Source organism: Gouania willdenowi, chromosome 8 (assembly GCF_900634775.1).
Source record: "Gouania willdenowi chromosome 8, fGouWil2.1, whole genome shotgun sequence".
In the NCBI taxonomy this organism is placed as follows: domain Eukaryota; kingdom Metazoa; phylum Chordata; class Actinopteri; order Blenniiformes; family Gobiesocidae; genus Gouania; species Gouania willdenowi.
Genome location: NC_041051.1, coordinates 3,196,808 through 3,218,046, shown reverse-complemented (window position 1 = coordinate 3,218,046; position 21,239 = coordinate 3,196,808). Strand labels below are relative to the sequence as shown.

General features: G+C 42.5%; 1 protein-coding gene across 1 annotated transcript in view; it reads left to right on the top strand.

Moving 5' to 3' along the window:
• The window catches only part of LOC114468298 (heat-stable enterotoxin receptor-like), a 52,746-nt gene extending 32,271 nt beyond the window's left edge, over positions 1 to 20,475 (top strand). Inside the window, 14 exon segments of the mRNA XM_028455105.1 lie at positions 11,280 to 11,366; positions 11,450 to 11,582; positions 11,660 to 11,724; positions 11,726 to 11,798; positions 13,849 to 13,934; positions 14,038 to 14,129; positions 15,362 to 15,520; positions 16,597 to 16,789; positions 16,879 to 17,053; positions 17,186 to 17,253; positions 17,256 to 17,286; positions 17,880 to 17,974; positions 18,061 to 18,137; positions 18,253 to 20,475. Of these exon segments, the coding sequence (XP_028310906.1) occupies positions 11,280 to 11,366; positions 11,450 to 11,582; positions 11,660 to 11,724; positions 11,726 to 11,798; positions 13,849 to 13,934; positions 14,038 to 14,129; positions 15,362 to 15,520; positions 16,597 to 16,789; positions 16,879 to 17,053; positions 17,186 to 17,253; positions 17,256 to 17,286; positions 17,880 to 17,974; positions 18,061 to 18,137; positions 18,253 to 18,460 (1,542 nt within the window). The 3' untranslated portion in view covers positions 18,461 to 20,475.
• Positions 20,476 to 21,239: the final 764 nt, after the last annotated feature.

Sequence of the window (21,239 nt, the reverse complement as noted above, 5' to 3'; positions counted from 1 at the left end):
AAGTGAAGTTTGTAGTAGAAAAAATGTCACGGTAAACAGTCCTTCTTTCCATTTAGAGACACTTTTGGTGATGTTTGAGGCCCCGTCCACATGAAGACGGGTTGTAGTTTAAACGGTCAAGATTTTTATTGTTTACTTCTTGCGTCCACACGGCAACATAGATTTGGAAGCCAAATACGATAACATCTGAGAATGGGTCCCAGAGTGGGGAATTCTGTGAACGCCACCTGCTCGGTCACTGTGCAGACGGCGCATACGCATTCTCTGCAATAGATGATGCCATACCTCTCTCATGGCATCATCTATCTATGGCAACAAAGCAGCAGCTCTACCTTGTCATCGGTCCATAAGCAAATCTCATGTCAAGTCTTTGTCTCCATCTCTTTCCTCTTTTTTGTATGTCCTGTTTTTTTGTAACAGGAGTTTTATGAGCATCCTCAGGTGTCTTCTTCTTCTTCTTCTTCTTCTTCTTCTGTATTTACGGCAGAGTGGACGCCACAAGGCGTAACACTGTCCTCCACTGGTCTTTACTGTAACAAGGAGATCCTCTCGTACGTTCCAGTGTCATGCAGGAACTGTAGCACAGCCTTAAAATCATCTGGTGGTTCTCATTGTGAACAAATAAAGAAAAAAAAAACTCCACTCCTTATCTAGACATGCTTGCAAATAGATGCTGCCTTTTTCTCGGTGTGTCTTCTTTTCTGTTTCGGTGTTCTGTGGCAGCGTTACAGCACCACATAGAGGCACCTAATCTTTACTACAGTGTTTTCTGGCTTTTCGTGTAGACGCACACATTATTACCTGTTTTAGGGGAAAGCGTTTTTGTTTTGTCTCTGTTGCCTGAGACAGAATCCTCATGATTTGAGGCGATTCTGTGTTCAAAATCCCTCATTATCTGGGTTTCGTCAGATTTTAATTAGTTGGGGAAATTTGCCTTCTAGCTTGAGTGTGAGATGTGCCAGGGACAGATACGGAGCCCCAGACATGACATGGTAAAGAAAAAAAAATACTAAGTTGTGTGCACGAAATACTAATTTGTGGCCATGAGATACTACGTTACTGGTGGTTAGAGACTTGTTGCTGTAGCAACGGCACATGCAGTCAAAGAGGAGCAGGTGCTGAGCTGCCCTCGTGGATACCGTGTTGCTTTATGTTGTACAACCGTTAAAAGTGTTAATAAGTGAGTGTATGTAGCTCTATGTGTACAGATGCATCACATGCGGACTTTTCGATGCAAAGTAAACTCACCGCGGCTGTTGTAAACAGGAAATGACGTGTTTTTGCTCGTTTGTGTTGCTTCTTCATATTTTATCATTTACAATTGGTACTATAATTTGATGAAACAATGAACATGTGCGTACAATATGTCTCATAAAAAAAAAAAACACTTTAAATAGTTTCAACTGGGCAACAGGGTGCCACCCTCCACCAGGGGGCAGTGTCTCAGCCCCTTTAGCTAGTTTAGTGTTGGTGCTTGTGTGACAGTTGGTTGTGTGTGTACTCAGGTGTATAGTCTGTATGTGTGTGTGTGTGTGTGTGTGTGTGTGTGTGTGTGTGTACTCAGGTGTATAGTCTGTATGTGTGTGTGTGTGTGTGTGTACTCAGGTGTATAGTCTGTATGTGTGTGTGTGTGTGTGTACTCAGGTGTATAGTCTGTATGTGTGCGCGTCACTGTCAGTGCCTGTGTGTGCACGTGTCACTGCTGGTCTGTTTGTGTCTCGTGTTTTTTATGGGTCGTATGGGTGTGAGTGATCGGTAGATCAGAGAGTGATCGTGTGTTGTATAAATGTTTGAGTTCATCAGCAGTAGAAAAAGGAGGAACTGTTGGTGTGGCTGGAGGAGCGCTCGTTTTCCTTGGGGGACCAGAGGGGTATTCCATAAAGGAGGGTTAACAAACTCTGAGTCAATCCATAAACTCTGGGTCAACATACCCCTCGATGGGAAACTCTGGGTATCGGATTCCACTCCAGCTGGTATGAAGTGGGTCAATCAACCCAGAGTATGTAAACTTTGGGTTACTTACGTGCACGGGCGCGATAAAAAGCCATCATCAGTCTGTTGTGATGCACCAGTTCCTTGTTTTAATTTGGGGGTTAAATATTAAGTATGGGTGAATGACGCTGGCTGGGTTTGGTTCACTTCTTCACTACAGTGGGTTCAGTCAGTCTACAGTTGGTCGGACCACAGTTAGAAACCAGCACAGTGTGTTTGTCCGTCGCTGTGTCCAGAAGAGGAGCAGGAGCAGAGCTCTTCCTCCAGCCTGTACGGGTCGTATCCATGTTAGTGCGCTCTGGAGGCTCTGCTCTGAGAAGCCTCTTCATACCAGTCAACCTACCAACTACTGTTTGAATAAAACCTGCATCAAACCTTCTGTCTGCCTGAGTTCCTGTGTCTGGGTCCTACACTGTGTGTTAAACCTGGTCGGGACATGGTTCCAATCCATCCTCCGCGATTGAGAAAGAAAATTACACAAGGAGGCAGCACAGAGTTGGGAGTGTGGCTGCGAGTTAGTTAAGCGTGTTGCCTGTGTTAGTCTCCTACTGTTAGGACAAGAGTGACGTGGGTTACGGCCATAACAGTAGCCCTGTATGCAATTGTGTTTAACCCTGCAAGCCAAATAAAGCCTGTTTGATTCGACCTGACCCATCCAGTGATTCGTAGAATAAGCAGACGTTACACTGGTGTCAGAAGTGGGATAAAAACCATATCGAGCCAAGATGCTAACTACTACCTCAAGCTACCCGCGACAGAGAGAGCAGCCCTCCGGTATGTCTACCAGGATTAAAACTGAGCAGCCGGAGGATGATACGCAGCCATGGTCCCCTGCTTCCATCGTCAGAGAGATTGCAATGCTGATGGCTGCTGAGGCTGTATTTCCACCGGGGGAAGCTAGAAGCGACACCGCCCATGGATTTGAAGCACCGGGGATAATCAAAATACCAAAATTCTCCGGTAAGAACGCTTGGGAGGTGTTCAAGGCCCAATTTGAACTGTTAGCTGTAGCTGCTGGCTGGACAGAGAAGCATAAAGCACTGCAGCTGGCTCTGTGCCTCACTGATGAGGCAGCCGCCTGCCTCCTACTCCTGTCCCCTGAGGAGCGGATGGACTATGGTGCATTGGTGGGAACCCTACAGAGGCGTTTTGGACAGCTTAATCAGCCTGCACTGCTGCGTTGTGAGTTCAACAGCAGGCGCAGGTGAAAGGTGAGCCCTAGCTAATGAAGATCGAGTGCTTGTGCGGACGAGCCTATGCTGACATGCCACCATCAGTGAGGAAGGAGCTTGCCAGGGACCAGTTCATACAAGCTCTCAGCCCCAAGGAGCTGCGCATCCAGACACAACTGGCCCACCCGTCCACGCCGAGTGAGGCACTGGAGCTGGCTGTGGAGAGAGAGATGGTAATGTGATGTCTCACCGGTGGTGAGAGCTGCGAGGATGACAGGCCGTTGGGCAGAGGGACCAGTGGCCATGCAGGACTCAGCTCGGGTAGCCCCGCCTCATCCACTCAATCCGGATGAGGGCACACGGCACCGCCCAAGGCTTTGTTGGGGATGTGGCCCGCCCGGTCACCTCCTCAGACAGTGCTCCAAGTTTACACCTGTGCAGGGAAATGACCTAGGGCTCGTGTAAGTGGTGGAGCGTGGGCCCGTGAAGCAGACGACCACCGGTTGCCATCGCCACCAGCCGCAATGGAGATAACTGCGGGCTGGACGCAGGTTGGGGGCTTCTGCCACATTCCTGTGACGGTGGGGTGTACGGCCCTGCTGGACACGGGGTCGAATGCAACCTTGGTGCGCCCAGACACCCTCTCAGTGGGGGTTGCGGTGGAGCTGACTTTGGTTCAGTTAAAAACAGTGACCCAGCGATCTAGCTCCAATACAAAGCAGAGCAGAGTTTCTAATTACAATGGGGAGCCTCTCAACGTCGTTCACTGAGTGGATAGCTGATGTGCAAGACCCATGCATCCTCGGACTAGACGTTCTGCGAGCCATTGGTGGCATGCTGGACTTTGGCAAGGGTTCACTCATCCTCCCAGGAGGGCGGTCTGTGCTGCTAACCCCCCCTGACACAATCTCAAATCCCCCACCTGCTACAGTGGCTGCTGCAGGACTAAAGACTCACATAACAGCTGCTCTTGTTTCAGACCCCACAAGGCTGTCTACACTCATCAATGTTTCCTCCCTGACCAGCGCCCACCAGTCAGTGGACGGCCTCGCACCACAGCTTTTTCCTGTGCAGCCCACCTCAACACCCGGCACCCATCCCCCCCACAGCGCCAGACAACAGGAGGAGATGAGGAGAGGCTTTCTACGTTGCAGGACATTTGGTTCAAGAACGACCTGCAGCGAGATCATTTGTGGCAGGCGCTGCTGGAATTTAAAGACATTTTTGCCATCAGTGATAGTGAGGTGGGCTTAACACACCTGGTGAGACACAAGATAGACACTGGCGATGCCTGACCAGTTAAAGTACGCCCACGTCAACTCCCACTGACACATCAGGATGCCGCAGACAGAGAGCTGGAGGAGATGCTGAGAGCAGGAACAGTGGAACCTTCAGATGGTCCGTGGGCCTCTGCGGTGGTTAGGGTGCCTAAAAAGAAGGGCTCCAGGATGCGGTTTTGTGTGGATTACAGACCACTGAATAAGGTTACTAAAAAGGACTCTTACCCCCTCCCCATGATTGACGAGACCCTGGATCTGGTGTCTGGCTCCTCATGGTTCTCATCTCTAGACCTACGGAGTGGCTACTGGCAGGTTCCTTGTCTGCTGAGGCCAAACCCAAGACTGCTTTCTGCACGGCCAGGGGGCTGTGGCAGTTTAAGGTCCTCAGCTTTGGGCTGTGCAATGCTCCAGCCACTTTTGAGAGACTTATGGATAAAGTGCTGGCTAGTATCCCCCGTCAAAAGTGCCTGGTGTACTTAGATGACCTCCTGGTCCACGGCGACTCCTTCGAGGCGGCCCTGGATGCGCTGCACCTAGTGATGAGGAAAATGGTGGATGCAGGCTTGAAGCTGCACCCTGATAAGGGCCACTTTCTGAAGACAGAGGTAGAGTTCCTAGGCCAGAATGTGGGGAAGGAGGGCATCAGCACTTTGGGGGAGAAAACATGCATCATCAGAGACTGGCCCACCTCCGCTGACCAAACGCAGCTCAAGAGTTTTTTGGGTTTGGCTTCCTACTACAGAAGGTTTGTGAAGGGCTTTTCTTCTATTGCCGCACCTCTCTTCCGCCTCCTACAAAAAGAAGTTGCCTTCGAGTGGACACAGGAGTGTTGAGGTGCATTCAACACACTGAGAGCAGCACTGATTGAATCCCCTGTCCTGGCACCTGCCGATGTCGCCCTGCCCTTCGTCCTGGATACAGATGCCAGTAATGTCGGACTGGGGGCGGTGCTGTCACAGGTGGGACCTGAAGGAGAGAAAGTTGTGTCATACTTCAACCGGGTGTTGAATAAGAGTGAACGTCGTTATTGTGTCACGAGATGGGAACTTCTTGCCGTCGTGGCAGCTGTAAGACATTTCAAGTACTACCTCTGTGGCACACCCTTCACCATCAGGACTGATCATGCTGCCCTGCAGTGGCTGATGTCATTCAAAGAGCCTGAAGATCATGTGGCTCGCTGGCTAGAAGAGCTCCATTCTTTCAACTTCACCGTTGCTCACAGAGCTGGGATGCAACATTCTAACTCCGACGCATTGTCCCGCCGACCATGTGCTGCTGAGGGCTGCCGTGACTGTGAAAAGAGGGAGATGAGAGAAAAAGAGCTCACACAACAGGACAACACAGCCAATCTTACCTGTAGGGCCCTGCGGGTGGGGGATGCAGCAGAGTGGAGGTCTCAGCAGGAGCAGGACAGTGACCTGGAACCGGTGTTGCAGTGGCTGGAGAGGGAGCGGAGACCGCCCTTGGAGGAGATCACTGGCCTTTCTACTGCCACCAAAGGACTGTGGTCCAAGTTTGATTCGCTACGCCTTAAAGACAGAGTGCTGCAGCCGGTGTGGAAGGAACCTGCCACAGGGGAGGAGAGATGACAGGTGGTAGTGCCCAGGTTACTGAGAACTGCGGTGCTGGAGGCCTGTCATGGGGGCACGGGGTCAAGACACTTAGGGGTTTCCAAAACCTTTCGCCGCCTACACCAGGGGTTCTACTGGGGCCAGCATAGGGCGAGATGCAGAAGACTTCTTGGGCTCAGCTCCAACAGCAATCAACAGGAGCACCCATGGAGAGGGTGGCTGTGGATGTTATGGGGCCCTTTCCCCGCACCAAGAGAGGTAACCTTTATGTCCTTGCAGCTGGAAGCATACTCCATACCAGACCAGGAGGCGGAGACTGTGGTGGATGCCCTGGTGGAAGGCATGTTCAGCAGGTTTGGCACAGCAGTCTCTATACACAGTGACCAGGGGAGGAATTTTGAGTCAAAAGTATTCGCGGCTCAACAGCTAGCCATCCTGACTGCAGACCACCAGCGTGATTGGGACACCCACCTCCCTCTCATCCTCATGGCATACAGATCTGCTGTGCAAGACTCCACGTTGTGCACGCCGGCTCTGCTCATGCTGGGGAGGGAGCTCCGGACTCCGCCAGAGGTGGCTTTTGGACAGCCACCAGATGCTCCAGATGCACCGCCCGGGCAGGATTATGCAAAGAAGCTGCAGGATCGCATGGAGTCAGCTCATGCCTTTGCTCGAGGGCAGCTGGAGAATGCAGGCATGAGACAGAAGAGGAACTACAATGTGACAACAAAAGGGAGACACTTCCAGGCGGTGGAATTGGTCTGGGTGTACAACCCAAAGAGGAGGAAGGGGCACTGCCCCAAATTGGACAGCCACTGGGATGGACCTTGCTGGGTCTTAGAGCATGTGGGAGAGGTGAATCCTGCGGAAGGTTTCGCGCGACAGACGCAAACGGTCCCGCAGAAAACGCATTTGGTGTGAACGCAGCATAAGTCTGCTACTGTTAGGACAAGAGTGCCGTGGTTTACGGCCATAACAGTAGCCCTGTATGCAATTGTGTTTAACCCTGCAAGCCAAATAAAGTCCGTTTGATTCGAACTGACCCATCCGGTGATTCGTAGAATAAGCGGACATTACAGTACAATAAAAACAGGGTTGACAACTGGCAAAAACACATAACTAACTGTTTACAACAGCTGCGGTATTATTTTGTAGCAACAAATTACTGCTTCGTGGCCACAAATTAGTATTTTTTTTTTTTTACCATGTCATGTCTGGGGCTCCGTAGACAGAGGAGTTCTCTTAAACAAAAAATCTGAAGCCGGTTCTTGGTTGTGTCTGTCTGAGATAAACCTGTCGTCCACATTGTATTCAGTTCATCAAAGGAAGAAAATGTTAGTTTAGAGCTCTTTCTCGGCCGTGAGGACAAAAAGAGGGGAAATGGAGATGTATGTCGCCTCCTGCTGTGAATGAGTTACCTCAGGCCTGTGGAAGTTGGGGTCATTGAATGATTATGAATTTGAACATTTATACAGACACACGTGCACATTTTATATGGATTGTAAAGATGGAAGAGATTGTCGTTCATGTATTACTTCAATGTTCATTTAAACGTCATACACCTATATATATATTTATATTTATTTATCCTATTTATCCTTTATTCTCTATCTATCCTTTATTTATCCCTCATCCTTTATATTTATCATATTATTATTATTATTGTTGCTGGGTTGTGCTTTGTTGTTCTGTTTTTATTTCTTTTATTTTCTTTTGTTGCTTGTTTTGTGCACCAACCCACCAAGTCAATTCCTTGTAGTCCTCAAACTGTACATGGCAAATAAAAACATTTCTGATTCTGATTCTGATTCTGATACGACATTCCTTTTGGGTTTGCTTTCAAACGAAATAAATAAATTTGATATCAAACGTTTTACATTTATGAGCACAGTTTAGGACCATATGACTGCATTCCTCCCAAATAGGAGGCAGTGTGTTTGTGCATCCATGCATGTCTAGGTGTGTGTCTAGTTTTTTTTTCTTCTTTTTTTTCCATTTGAGGATTTTTATTATAACATGAAAATAACAGACAGGCTGCAGGACTCAGAGGAAGAAGACAACCTTTGTCCCCCAGGGCCGTCCAGCTACTCATTCTGCTTCCTAATATTTAACACAAAAAGATAAATGCGCATTAAATACACACATTACTGTTATATGTTTTTAAATGATGGTTATGTGTTTCCTTTGTTTTTTTTTTAAAAAATCTGAATGCATGGTATGCCTGGTTGTATGCTTCTTATTAAGCTGCTGTTATGCATTTTAAAATTGCCCCGTGGAAGGACCATACACCTTTTCGCATGACGTCAACGCTGGACTTAGCAACATTTGCCTGACAACCGCTATTAAGCTGATTTTGCAGTCTTTTGCTTTTTATGTATAAAGCCCCAATCCTGTGTAGTATTAGACTGTCATAACACGCCTGGCTGAAGGTAAGATAGACTTTTACAGAATACAGACAGAAAAGGCCAGAACGGAAATGATGATCCAAGCACTGAGGCAAAAACGTAGATGGAAACTACATGGAGCCCAACATCAAAGTGGTCGTATGTTTGCAGTAGACCATTTTGTTCATGTAGGTTGTGTATTTTGAGGATCTTCCTGATCATTTTATGACATTGATTATGAACTAGCCTACATTTTAAATTGTAATTTATTCCGTAAGGACTGAAATGTTATGGCTGTATGTCTAACTTGAAGACAAGCACGTGAAATTAACAGTAACTATGCAGTGCGTTGACTTGTAAATGAACTGTAAGTTATTAAATAAACAAATGTGCTTCATATACCCATTTATGTTTTAATTTAGGCTGTATTATTATTAAATTATTAGCGGCGCTAGCCTAGCATAGCCACATCACGTAACGAGCCATTAGCATGATGACATAGGCCTATATAGACACAAAAAACATACATAAGCCTACCTTAACGAAAATATAGCATCCAAGCTTTTGTACTCCTCACCTATCTTTCTTGTGTAGACGCCAGGGCTGTAATGAGCTACTCATAAATATCAGGCCATTGGAGATCAGAGGGGTATTTTAATAAAGCGGGGGGTTATGTTCAAACTCTGAGAATGTTCAGGCTCAAATGAGGGGAACTCTGAGCATCAACTTCCTTAAACACTAGGTATGTTCTTCTCTGAGTATGTTACCATGGCAACATTGTCCGTGAATTAAACCTGGTCGCTGGCACATTTTTTTGAAGAAACCCTGGGTTTTCTACCTGGTACCTTCTACCTTGACACTCTTCTCTGAACACGTCACTCACACACCAGATGTGCTCACATTATTACTAATGTTGTGTTGCTTCACGTTTTTTTTTTTTTTTTTTATGTGAGCAAACGGTAGTTTTCTTTATAACATTGTGGATACAGATCGTTAGGTGAAAGTTACTAAGAGGTTGATCTACAATAAAACATCTACTGACGTCTGTCATAAAGTTCCCTGGATACAAACTTGTGGAGAATGTAAAGGAGGAGATGATAATTGAAATAAATCCACTTTTGTGGCTCAGTTGTTGTTTTATATTGTTATACAGTTTGATCTATAAATCACCTGATTTTTTAAGTTATGGCGGTGTAGTGAATTATGACAACGCTTTTGGAAGCAATGGGTTGTGAGTTTTTCATATTTTTGGACGTTGATATGACTCTGGCGACAATATTACATTAAAAATCAATATAATTGATGCGATATGAAGCGGCAGTCACTGTCTTTATAGCCAGTGTAATGGGAGGGCTCTCTATGCAGCCATCCTATGCTGCTGCCACATCTCTACACACACCTTTTATTCATATTATTCCCCGCTCGTCACGTCACTGAAGTGATATAGTGATAAAGCGACCAAAAACAACCCGCCATAAAAACAGTTTCTTCCCCCAGGCTGTCACTCTGATCAACACTAAACAGTCAAAGAGTGTCAGACCTGGTTCTGTGAAAAAAACCCTGGAACCAAACATAACAACCCTGGATCAATCTGACACTGAGAATGTTCATGTACATACCTTTAACTTAAATGTTCTCCTGCACTACTTATCAATGCTCTACTGCACTTTTCCTTTTATTATTATATTTTTATTATCTTTCTTTTCTATTATTTTCCTTCTTTTTATCTTATTTTTTATTTTAATTTTATTTTTTTAATTTTATTTTTTTTATACTATTATTATTATTATTATTATTATTATTATTATTATTATTATTATTATTATTATTATTATTATTATCTTGTTATTTTATCGAGTTTGCACATTCTAGTCTAACTACTGTTTATATTTATACTTATGTTTATACTTATTATCATCTTTTCTAGTTGATTGTTTATTATTGAATGTTTTCACTATTGGAGAGAGCACAGTTGACCGAGTCAAATTCCTCGTGTGTACAACATACACTTGGCGAATAAAGATGATTCTGATTCTGATTCTGAAAAAGCATAACTAATCATGGGTGATTTAAGCCACGATTGTCACTGAAGGTGCGTTCAGTGTGAACGCACCTTTAAAACAGGTTCATATTCCTCAAACACCCATCAGGGTGAATAAATCACTCTCTTCTGGGTGGTTGCCATGGCAGCCCGAGTAATCTCTGATCCATTGATGATGGCTTTGTATCGCGCGCGTGCACGTCAGTAACCCAAGGTTTACATACTCAGGGTTGATTAACCCACTTCATACCAGCTGTAATGGAATCAGATACCCAGAGTTTCCCATCGCGGGGTATGTTGACCCAGAGTTTATGGATAGACTCAGAGTTTGTTAACCCTCCTTTATGGAATACCCCTCTGGCCATATTGTCGGGTCGTTTTTCCATGAACCTTGAGGTGCTCTGTATGGACATGATTCCAAACCAACCAGATGTAACTTCCCTTCATATCAGTGCTTGGCCTTTGGCTCTAATCTGCTGAAATATTCGTACAACATTGAGTAAAACCTTTGTGTTGTCCGCGGTAAATAGTGTAAATGGCAGTTGTCAGGCAAATGTAAACCCCTCTTAAAATGGCAAAGGGCGTTGCTAAGGCAAATGTCCCGGATGATGATGTCACCGCAAAAAGGTGTATACGTAAAGTGATTTGACTTTAACTGAATATTATATTTATACGGCCCATTTACACAGATTACAAGCTTACCAGTGTGCTTTAAAGCCAATCGAGCATATTTATATTTTTATTTGATTAGTTAGAGTTATGTTACTATGTTGGGTGCAGAGCAATAACTGTGACCATTCACAAACCTAGTTGGCCTACTTGTATTTTTATCGTTTCAGTACATTCTTAATGACAGGATCTCGTATCCCGATGAAACCTTCATGGACATGGAGTTTAAGATATCAGTCATGTATGACATTGCAAAGGTATTGTTGAATGTATTAAAGATATTTAGATAAAGGTTTTCCCTGCTGCAAACAACCATCCCTCTGTCTCGTATTTTACTTAGGGCATGGCGTACCTTCACTCCAGCAACATTCAGGTCCACGGGCGCCTTAAATCCACCAACTGTGTGGTTGACAACCGTATGGTTGTCAAGATAACTGACTTTGGTTGCCACACCCTGCTGAGGCCGGGCAAAGGTAAGAATTAGCTTTTTTTTTTTTTACTTGCCTCTATTATTATTAATAAATTAAAATCCTATCTTGAATCCTCTCAGATGTTTGGACAGCTCCAGAACATCTCCGTAAGGACGGCGTGTCACAGAAAGGAGATGTTTACAGTTTACGCCATCATTGCTCATGAGATCATAACAAGGCGACCTCCGTTTTATTCACAGTACTGCTCTAACAATGCAGGTAGAACCCTACAGTAACAGTGTTTACTTTCTGTATTTACAAATCAGAGGTATTACTTTGTGCATGCTGTTTGTTAATTAAAGGTTTAGTATTAGGCTATTTTTCACCAAACTCGCCTGTTTTCTAGAGTTTTAGCCTCTTAAATCACTTTCATGATGCTTCTAAAAACAGGCCGTTTTGGGGCCTTCATGCATATGCATAAGTGGGCGTGTCTGTAGACACTGACTTTACACCACAGCTATATTACTATAGCAATTTTCTTTTGCTATTCACACATTCTTGTTATTGTTTTCAGCCAAAAACTGCACATTACAGTAAAACACATGGATATTCTTATCATCTTCACCACTACTGATTACAGGAATAGTCCATTTAAGATGATAGTCCACTGTTTTGTCCAATCGCTGCACCGCATTGGGTCACAAACACGTCAGATCATGTCAAAGGCAATACATGGCGGTATAACGGCTACTAAAAGTGGAACTGATTGTAACTGCTCCCTGGGCGCTACACCATGGCTGCCCACTGCTCCTCAGGGAGGGGTTAAAAACAGAGAACACATTTAGTGTATTTAATTTGACAATAAAGTATATTGTATATTCTATAATAAACCACAGTGTTTGTTTTACCTGTGAGGTAGTTTGAGAGGGAAGAGCGCACATTCTTATAGGGTATGAGGAGCCTCCACATTGTTTTTCACATTGTGACAATACAATTTCAGAAAAATCTAACTGGCCCGTTTGGAGCTGACATTTTACAAAATGTGGAATAACAAGGGAGGGAGAAAACACAACTTTTTCAACTATGACCCTCTGAATGAGGCTAAAGGAATGTATATCATTACAGCAAAACCATTATAAAGTAATTTTTTCATAATACTGCCCCTTTACAACGTAGAACATTAAAAACATGATGAATTTAGACAAAGTGAATGCTAATCATTCACTTTAATAAATATTGGTTGGTGGCACTGGCAGCAGACAAGGCTGTTTTTTTGTGGGTCAGTGACGTATAGGATTTCACCGCATGATATTTCATCAAATGAGCATCATCGGGTAAGGTTTGCATAAATGTTATTGATGGAAATAAAAGAGAAATACTTTGTAATGTTATACCGGACTTAATATAATTAGAAAAGGGCAGAAAAATAAATTTAAATAGATTTAGAATAATTTTTTCAAAACAGCAGTCATAGCCAGACAGTCGCACCGCATATTTTGACACTTGGAAAAAGAGAATAAATTACAAAAGTAATGAAAAGTAATGTTAAAAAAAAAATAATAATAACTAAGAGAGCTTATATATACTTGTTACTATATATTTGTATCTTATGCATTTAAACCTTTTTAACTTCATAAAAGAAATGTACTTGGTGTCCCGTCATTGACCCTTGTACGTATGACAAACTTCTGATTTCAAAATAAAAGCCTATAGAGAAAGCCTTACCTTTTAAACTTTCCCACGGCCCTATGGTTGGACCATCTCTAAACAGTTATATAATTATTAGGTTTCAAATGTTTCATCTGTAAGTGCATGAGCAATGGCTGAGCAGCTGCTGTATTTGCTCAGATGGTATCATAACAATAAATCTAGGATCCATAATGAGCTATACATGCCCTACGTGGAAAGTGGTTCATGACATCATATTCCACCTTACTGGTCTCATTAAGTACGTCATGCTCTTTTTTCTGTCAGGTTTCAACAAGACTGAATAGGACTATGCACATACAGCAATATCACCTGGCCAGCAGCAGGTACACATCCTTCAAAAACAGAAACACCCCCTTCTTATTATTCGCTTCTGATTGGTGTTTCATCCGACCAGCAGCAAAAAGCGCTAGGATTAAGAGTAGGGTTAGGGTTACTTCTACTGGACTTTGACGGAAGTCAAGTCGCGGAAACTATGTTTTTTCAAACCCTTTCTGATTGGTTGGTGAAAAGCTACCAGAACCCCCACCAAGGCGGTTTTGTAGCCCTTCAGAAACACCCTACAGCTGGCCCGACCCTGCTCACATACAGTGGTGAATATTTTTCTTTCTTTTTACTACAGAGAAGCTCTACAGAGTTCAGTATCCCAGTGCCAACGTCTTCAGACCTGACCTCTACTGTGAAGGCATATCTGACCGAGAAATAGAGGTGATGTATAGTCGGTCAAAGAGAAGCTGTAACAGTTTAAAATCCTCAGGAGGGAATCGAGGGGAAGAGTTGTTGTGTCTTCAATCTTTTGCTGAGTCCACAGCTTTGCATCCTGATAAAGAACTGCTGGGATGAAGACCCCGAGCGGCGGCCAGATTTTAAGAAAATCGAGTTACTGTTGGGAAAGATTTTCAGGTAAAATATGACAGGAAGCTTTAGTAATATTCCCAGAGGTGACAAGCAAGTACTTTGTTATTGTACTTAAGTAGTTTTTTCTGTTACTTTACTTGAGTGTATACATTTCTGATGACTTTTTACTTTTACTCCTTATTTTTTTAAACAAATATCTGTACTTTCTACTCCCAGTCCTTACATTTAAAATGGAGCTCATTATTTTAAGATCTTCAAAGATGACGTCACAACGTAAAAAGACAAAGATTTTTGGTAGTTCTATTTTTTTTCTGTTTGGTGGGTCCCTAGTTTTGTGGTTAACATTTTTTTGGTTCTTAAACAAATGTTAAACTCAAAGCTGCTCTGGCTTAATTGAGCATTTGCACTTTTTTTCTTGACACATTTTATTCAACAAATTGTACTTATAATGAGTGTTAAATTATGCAGGGTGTTCAAAGGTAACAGATTTAACTTGTTTCCAGATACCACTTTTCTACAAGTTCTTAAAAAAATAAAAGATATGGAATTTTTATTATTGAAGGGACATTTGTTTTACTTTTCTACTTAAGTACATTTATAGCATGTACTTTTTTACTTTTACTCAAGTAAGGCAGCAACTTCAATAGTTTTACCACAGTCATTTTTTATTCAAGTATCTACACTTTAACTTGAGTACTGAAGACTACTGTATTTTTCGGACTATAAAGCGGACTTAAAATCCTTTAATTTTCTCAAAAATCGACAGTGCGCCTTATAATCAGGTGTGTCTTATGTATGAAATGAATATGTCAAAATGTTTTAGTACAACTTTGGTAAACTATGAAGCTGCACTGCTTGATGGATTTTTGGCGCTTTAGGGCTACCGTAGTCAGGCTATGTGATTTGTACCAGTATTGTGCTTCAACATACTGAACTGAAAAAGTGAGTGTAATGTTCTGTATTTTATGTGTTAAACCTGAACAATGTTGAGAATTATTGTTAGAGTTGAATAAAGTTTATTATTTTGTTTCACTTAATGCGCCTTAATAATAATAATAATAATAATAATAATAATAATAATAATAATAATAATAATAACAAACCTGTGCGCCTTATGTATGAAAATAGACCCAGTCAGACCCATTCATTGATAGGGCGCCTTATAATCCCGGTGCGCCTTATAGTCCAAAAAAATACGGTAGTACTTTTGCCACCTCTGAATATTCCTGACCATAATTAGTGATAATCACTGACATGTTGAATACATTGTCTTATAGTAACATACACAACCAGGCCACTGAGACGTATATGGACAACCTGATCCGTCGTCTTCAGATGTACTCCAGGACTCTGGAGAACCTGGTGGAGGAGAGGACGGTTCTGTATAAAGTAGAGAGGGATAGAGCAGACCAGCTCAACTTCATGCTGCTGCCCGGGTATGTTCACGTTGTGTCTCTAGGAACATGGAGCAGCATGTGCACCTTTCATGTTTTAATCTAAAACGTGTGTCAAAAAAACACTCATTGAGGTATTTAGGAAATGCTGGGTTTTTTTCTTTTACATTGCACACATGCTCATTTGGATGTTGTGTATGTTTGGTCCTTTTGTTGCTTTTTTGTTAGAAAATTAATACATTTCTATAGTGAATTCAATAAAAAAATTTGGCCAACATCATCATAAGAAAACAAATGTACATTAGAATATAAATTTAGGAAAACAAATCGTTTCAGGCATCGTAGTTTCGGTTGATTTGTAAATTTGGCAATGTTTAAAAAAGAAGTCAAAAATATTAATCTACAAAGACACACTTTAGGCAAGGCAAATGTATTTCTACAACACATTTCATAACCAAGGCAATTCAATGTGCTTTACATGATTAAAAAGTGCAACAGAAAACAATTAACAGTTTAAAAATCATTAAGAACATTAAAATCATCAGTAAAATCATTTAAAATCATCAACAAACACATTACATCAACAACATGACCATAAATCTCTCTCTCAATCATATGCAGTAGGAAAAAAAAGTGCCTTAAACTTTAATTTCAAAATGTTCACATTAGATGCTGATTTCAGCTCTGCTGCAGTTTGTTCCACTTCTTTGCAGCATAACAACTAAAAGCAGCATCACCATGGTTACTGTGAACTCTGGGCTCCACTATCTGACCTGTGTCCATAGATCTCAGAGACCTGCTGGGTTCATACCTGACCAACATCTCACTGATGTATTCTGGACCAAACCCATTCACAGATTTATAACCAGCAGCAGAACTTTAAAGTCTATTCTGAGGCTGACTGGGAGCCAGTGTAAAGACTTTAAAACTGGACTAATGTGTTCTGACCTCTTTGTTCTGGTTCAGACCTGAGCTGCAGCGTTCTGAACCAGCTGTAGATGTTTGATGAAGACCATTACAATAGTCCAGTCTGCTGGAGATAAAAGCATGGACCAGTTTCTCCTGATCTTTAAACAGCACGTCCACAGTTTGTCTTTTTCTACACTGTGTTCCCTCAGCCCGGTGGTTCGCTCTCTGAAGGAGACGGGCAGAGTAGAGCCTGAGCTGTTTGAGGAGGTGACCATCTACTTCAGTGACATTGTGGGGTTCACAACCCTCTGCCACCACAGCACCCCAATGGAGGTGGTGGACATGCTCAATGACATCTACAAGCATTTTGACAGCATTCTTGATCACCACGATGTCTACAAGGTAACTGAAGGTCACAGTAAACATAGTGTCCTGCTCAGCTGCATGTTTTTCTTTTTACAATTACAAAATGAGGTGTTTCTGCTTGTCAGGTGGAGACAATAGGCGATGCTTACATGGTGGCCTCAGGTTTGCCCAGACGTAACGGAAACAGACATGCGGTGGACATCGCCCATATGGCACTGGACAATCCTGACATTTGTTGGGACTTTGAGCTGCAGCACTTACCTGGCATTCCTCTGTGGATACGTATCGGCATGCATTCAGGTGGAAAGCTATTCACAGTGCTTATTCTTTTCTAAAACAGTGTTTGTATTATGTTTGGTGCCCTATGGTGTTGTAACGGATTATTAAAGATTGGTAACAAAAATATATGTTGGTTTGCTTGCTTGTGTGCAGGACCATGTGCAGCTGGAGTGGTCGGGAACAAGATGCCTCGTTACTGTCTTTTTCGTGACACCGTCAACACACCGCCTCACGCATGGAATCCACTGGCCTGCGTAAGTGACTAAAAGATATTTCTTTCATTTCTGTTTTTTCATTGTTCATCTTTTGTAGGCTGTGACACTCTGCTGCTTTAGCTACATATTTGGTTTGAACATTGTGCACTGTTAGCACATGACCTCAATGTCAGCGAGCAGAGCAGAGTTCTGCCCTGTATATAAGGCTAAATCACATTTGTACCAGACACCTCTTGGAGTCACAGAGAGACACACAGGCATTGAGAGACATAGGTTGCTTCTGCTAGACACCTGTGTGTGTATTTTACTTGTGACTGTAACTAGAATAAAACACAAATAGCATCTGTGCTCAGAGCTGTTCAATTAAAAGATCCGTGCAGAAGGTAGAAAAAAAAAACTTGCAAGACACACAGTAACTGTACTTATTATTATATATAGTTTAACCTCAGTATTATGTGACTAGGAAGCAGCATCTAACAAAGAAGGCAAACCAAACTGTGCAAGAGTGTTTATACACAAACCACAAAAAAGACACTGAATAATTCAAAAGAAAAGGCTGGTTGCATTATCTTTCCCATGAAATAGTTGTGATTCTGATTACAGGCGATAAAAACTCTGTGTCTTCCTTCCAGCTCTTAGAATCCACGTCAGTCAGTCCACCATCAAGATTCTGCAGAGGACAGACTGCAAGTTTGAATATGAAAAAAGAGGAGAAACGTACCTGAAGGTGACTCTAAGGAGTTCTTGTATGATTCTAAGAAATGCAGACCTCATTGTGGTCTGTATTCAGGTTTTCTGTATTCTTACCTACAGGGTAAAGGCAAAGAGATGACGTACTGGTTAACAGGAGTTTCAGGAGGAAAGTACAATCTGCCAACGCCTCCAACTGCGTGAGTGATCAGATTTCATTCTATAGTTCTAGCAGTTAAGGGATCTGAAGTCCTGAATGTTTCCTCTATTCATACCTGAGCTCTGATAAACCGATCAACCTCTTCTGTGTTTCAGGGAGAACTTCCAGCGGCTCCAGCAAGACCTGACGGAGATGATCATATCCGGTCTGAAGATGCGCGGAGGGGGGAGTGAGGAGTTCAAAAAGAGAAAGACCCTGTCCACCAAAGTGCGTCGCAGAGAGACCAACAGCAGCATGCAGAAGGACGACCTGCCGGAGTACTTTCACCTGGCGGTCACCGACAACCCCAGCACCTTCCTGTGATCATGGACTAGCTAGACTATAGGAGATGGTCGGCGTGCACATCGTGCATTAGTAGACTCACAGAAAAGAAGAAACGTGTGAAAGTTCATCATATTTATGACATGCTTTACAATGTCTGTTCAATTCTTTCTCAGATAATAATCACACATCTATTAAAGTCTGGATGAAAACAATTAGAGTGACTAGAATATTTGTGAGGATGCAGGTGCTGACCTGAGCGGAATTCAGACAAAATGTTAAATTGTTAAATATGAGCAGAAAGATTATAAGTTGATAAAAGCTTGTTGGATTAGCTGAGTCGTAAAACATTGAGCAAAAGGTCTGAGTTTGTAGTAAGGATGAAATGAAAGCTGAATAATGGGCTGAAACAGTAAAGTCGGAAAAGTTATAAAAGTTGAAAAAACTGAAAAATGTTGAGTAGGCTGAATCAATATAAATACATTTGCAGACCATTTAAGAAGCTGAAAATGATTAAAATAGCTGAAAGATAGCCTAGCATTGGTCTGAAGCTCCGCCCATGTTGTGAAGCACAGTCATTATGATTACAATACTGAAATATGGATAATTTATACATTGTTGAGAGTATACATCAATTGTAGGATTGTATAGGGCTTACTTGCACATAGTTATATTGCAATTCTTTGAATCTTTCTGAATTGCATTCAAATGGCACCTTGTAGACATACCCTATTGATATTCTGAAATATCTCATCGTTTTATGTTATTTTTCTTTGTATTTGCCCTATAGTTATGACATTATTTAGATTTTCTTTAGGACCATGTTGATGACTTCAGTTTCCTATTCAGGAGACGTTCGCAGCCAATACAAAGAGAAAAATACTGTAAATACTGTGTAGGAGTATAAAGTAAGAATACATTTCCCAAGTAAACACTTTTTAACAACATTTTTACAGTCCATGGGCAACACTGTACACAATGAGTCCTGTATTGGTATGCAGTACTGACATTTTCCAGTGAGAGTATATTTATTACCTATTCTCATCTTGGAAAGTGTAAGTGATGGATGTTACGGTGAATCTGCCTAGAGTTGGCTCTACCCATTGCCCAGCCTCCCTCATTGGCTATGGTTGACCACATGGGTTGACCACATGGTTGACTACATGGTTGACTACATGGTTGACTACATGGTTGACTACATGGTTGACTACATGGTTGACTACATGGTTGACTACATGGTTGACCACATGGGTTGACTACATGGTTGACTACATGGTTGACTACATGGTTGACTACATGGTTGACTACATGGTTGACCACATGGGTTGACCACATGGTTGACTACATGGTTGACTACATGGTTGACTACATGGTTGACTACATGGTTGACCACAAGGGTTGACCACATGGGTGGACTTCATGGTTGACTACATGGTTGACCACATGGGTTGACTACATGGTTGACTACATGGTTGACTACATGGTTGACTACATGGTTGACTACATCGGTTGACTACATGGTTGACTACATGGTTGACCACATGGGTTGACTACATGGTTGACTACATGGTTGACTACATGGTTGACCACAAGGGTTGACCACATGGGTGGACTTCATGGTTGACTACATGGTTGACCACATGGGTTGACTACATGGTTGACTACATGGTTGACTACATCGGTTGACTACATGGTTGACTACATGGTTGACTACATGGTTGACTACATCGGTTGACTACATGGTTGACTACATGGTTGACCACATGGGTTGACTACATGGTTGACTACATGGTTGACCACATGGGTTGACCACATGGGTTGACCACATGGGTTGACTACATGGTTGACCACATGGGTTGACTACATGGTTGACTACATGGTTGACCACATGGGTTGACTACATGGTTGACTACATGGTTGACCACATGGGTTGACCACATGGTTGACCACATGGGTTGACTACATGGTTGACTACATGGTTGACTACATGGTTGACTACATGGTTGACCACATGGGTTGACTACATGGTTGACCACATGGGTTGACTACATGGTTGACTACATGGTTGACCACATGGGTTGACTACATGGTTGACCACATGGGTTGACCACATGGGTTAACTACATGGTTGACTACATGGTTGACCACATGGGTTGACCACATGGGTTAACTACATGGTTGACTACATGGTTGACCACATGGGTTGACTACATGGTTGACCAAAGTTGCTCAGATCTCATCAGATTACAGTCCTTTGCTCTTCTCCTCCCCCTCTTGCCCCCACTCCTCTGGTTCTTTATGTTGTTTATGTGGGTATCCTGTTGACCTTTTATGCTAAAGCTCTGATTGCTAACTGTAAAATAGTGTGACAGGAGTTTGCACATGTGATGAGTCAGTGAGCATCAGGGTTGGGGTTAATTATAATTGTGTAATTGATAATAAATTACAATTATGGCATATTTATAATTGTAATGTTAAAAATCTGTTTCTGTTCTAATCATAATCAATTGTAATTGAATTTAGCAAAAATATTAAAACCTATATTTTCATTGATTAGGAAGCCTAACAAGGTAACCAATAGATACAGAATAAAGTAGATGTTAGATATTAGTTTTTAGTGTATTTTACAGCTGATTTAGGACCCGTTATCATAAGATATGCTAACAGAAAGCTAACACAAGAAGAAGGTTAACTTTTATTCGGTTATTTATTTTAAGGCTCAGTAATTGCAATTCATTGTAATTGAACTTTAATGATTGAGAACGTAACCTTGTTTTCATTATTATTAGGGCCCGAGCACAAGGGTGCGTAGGACCATATT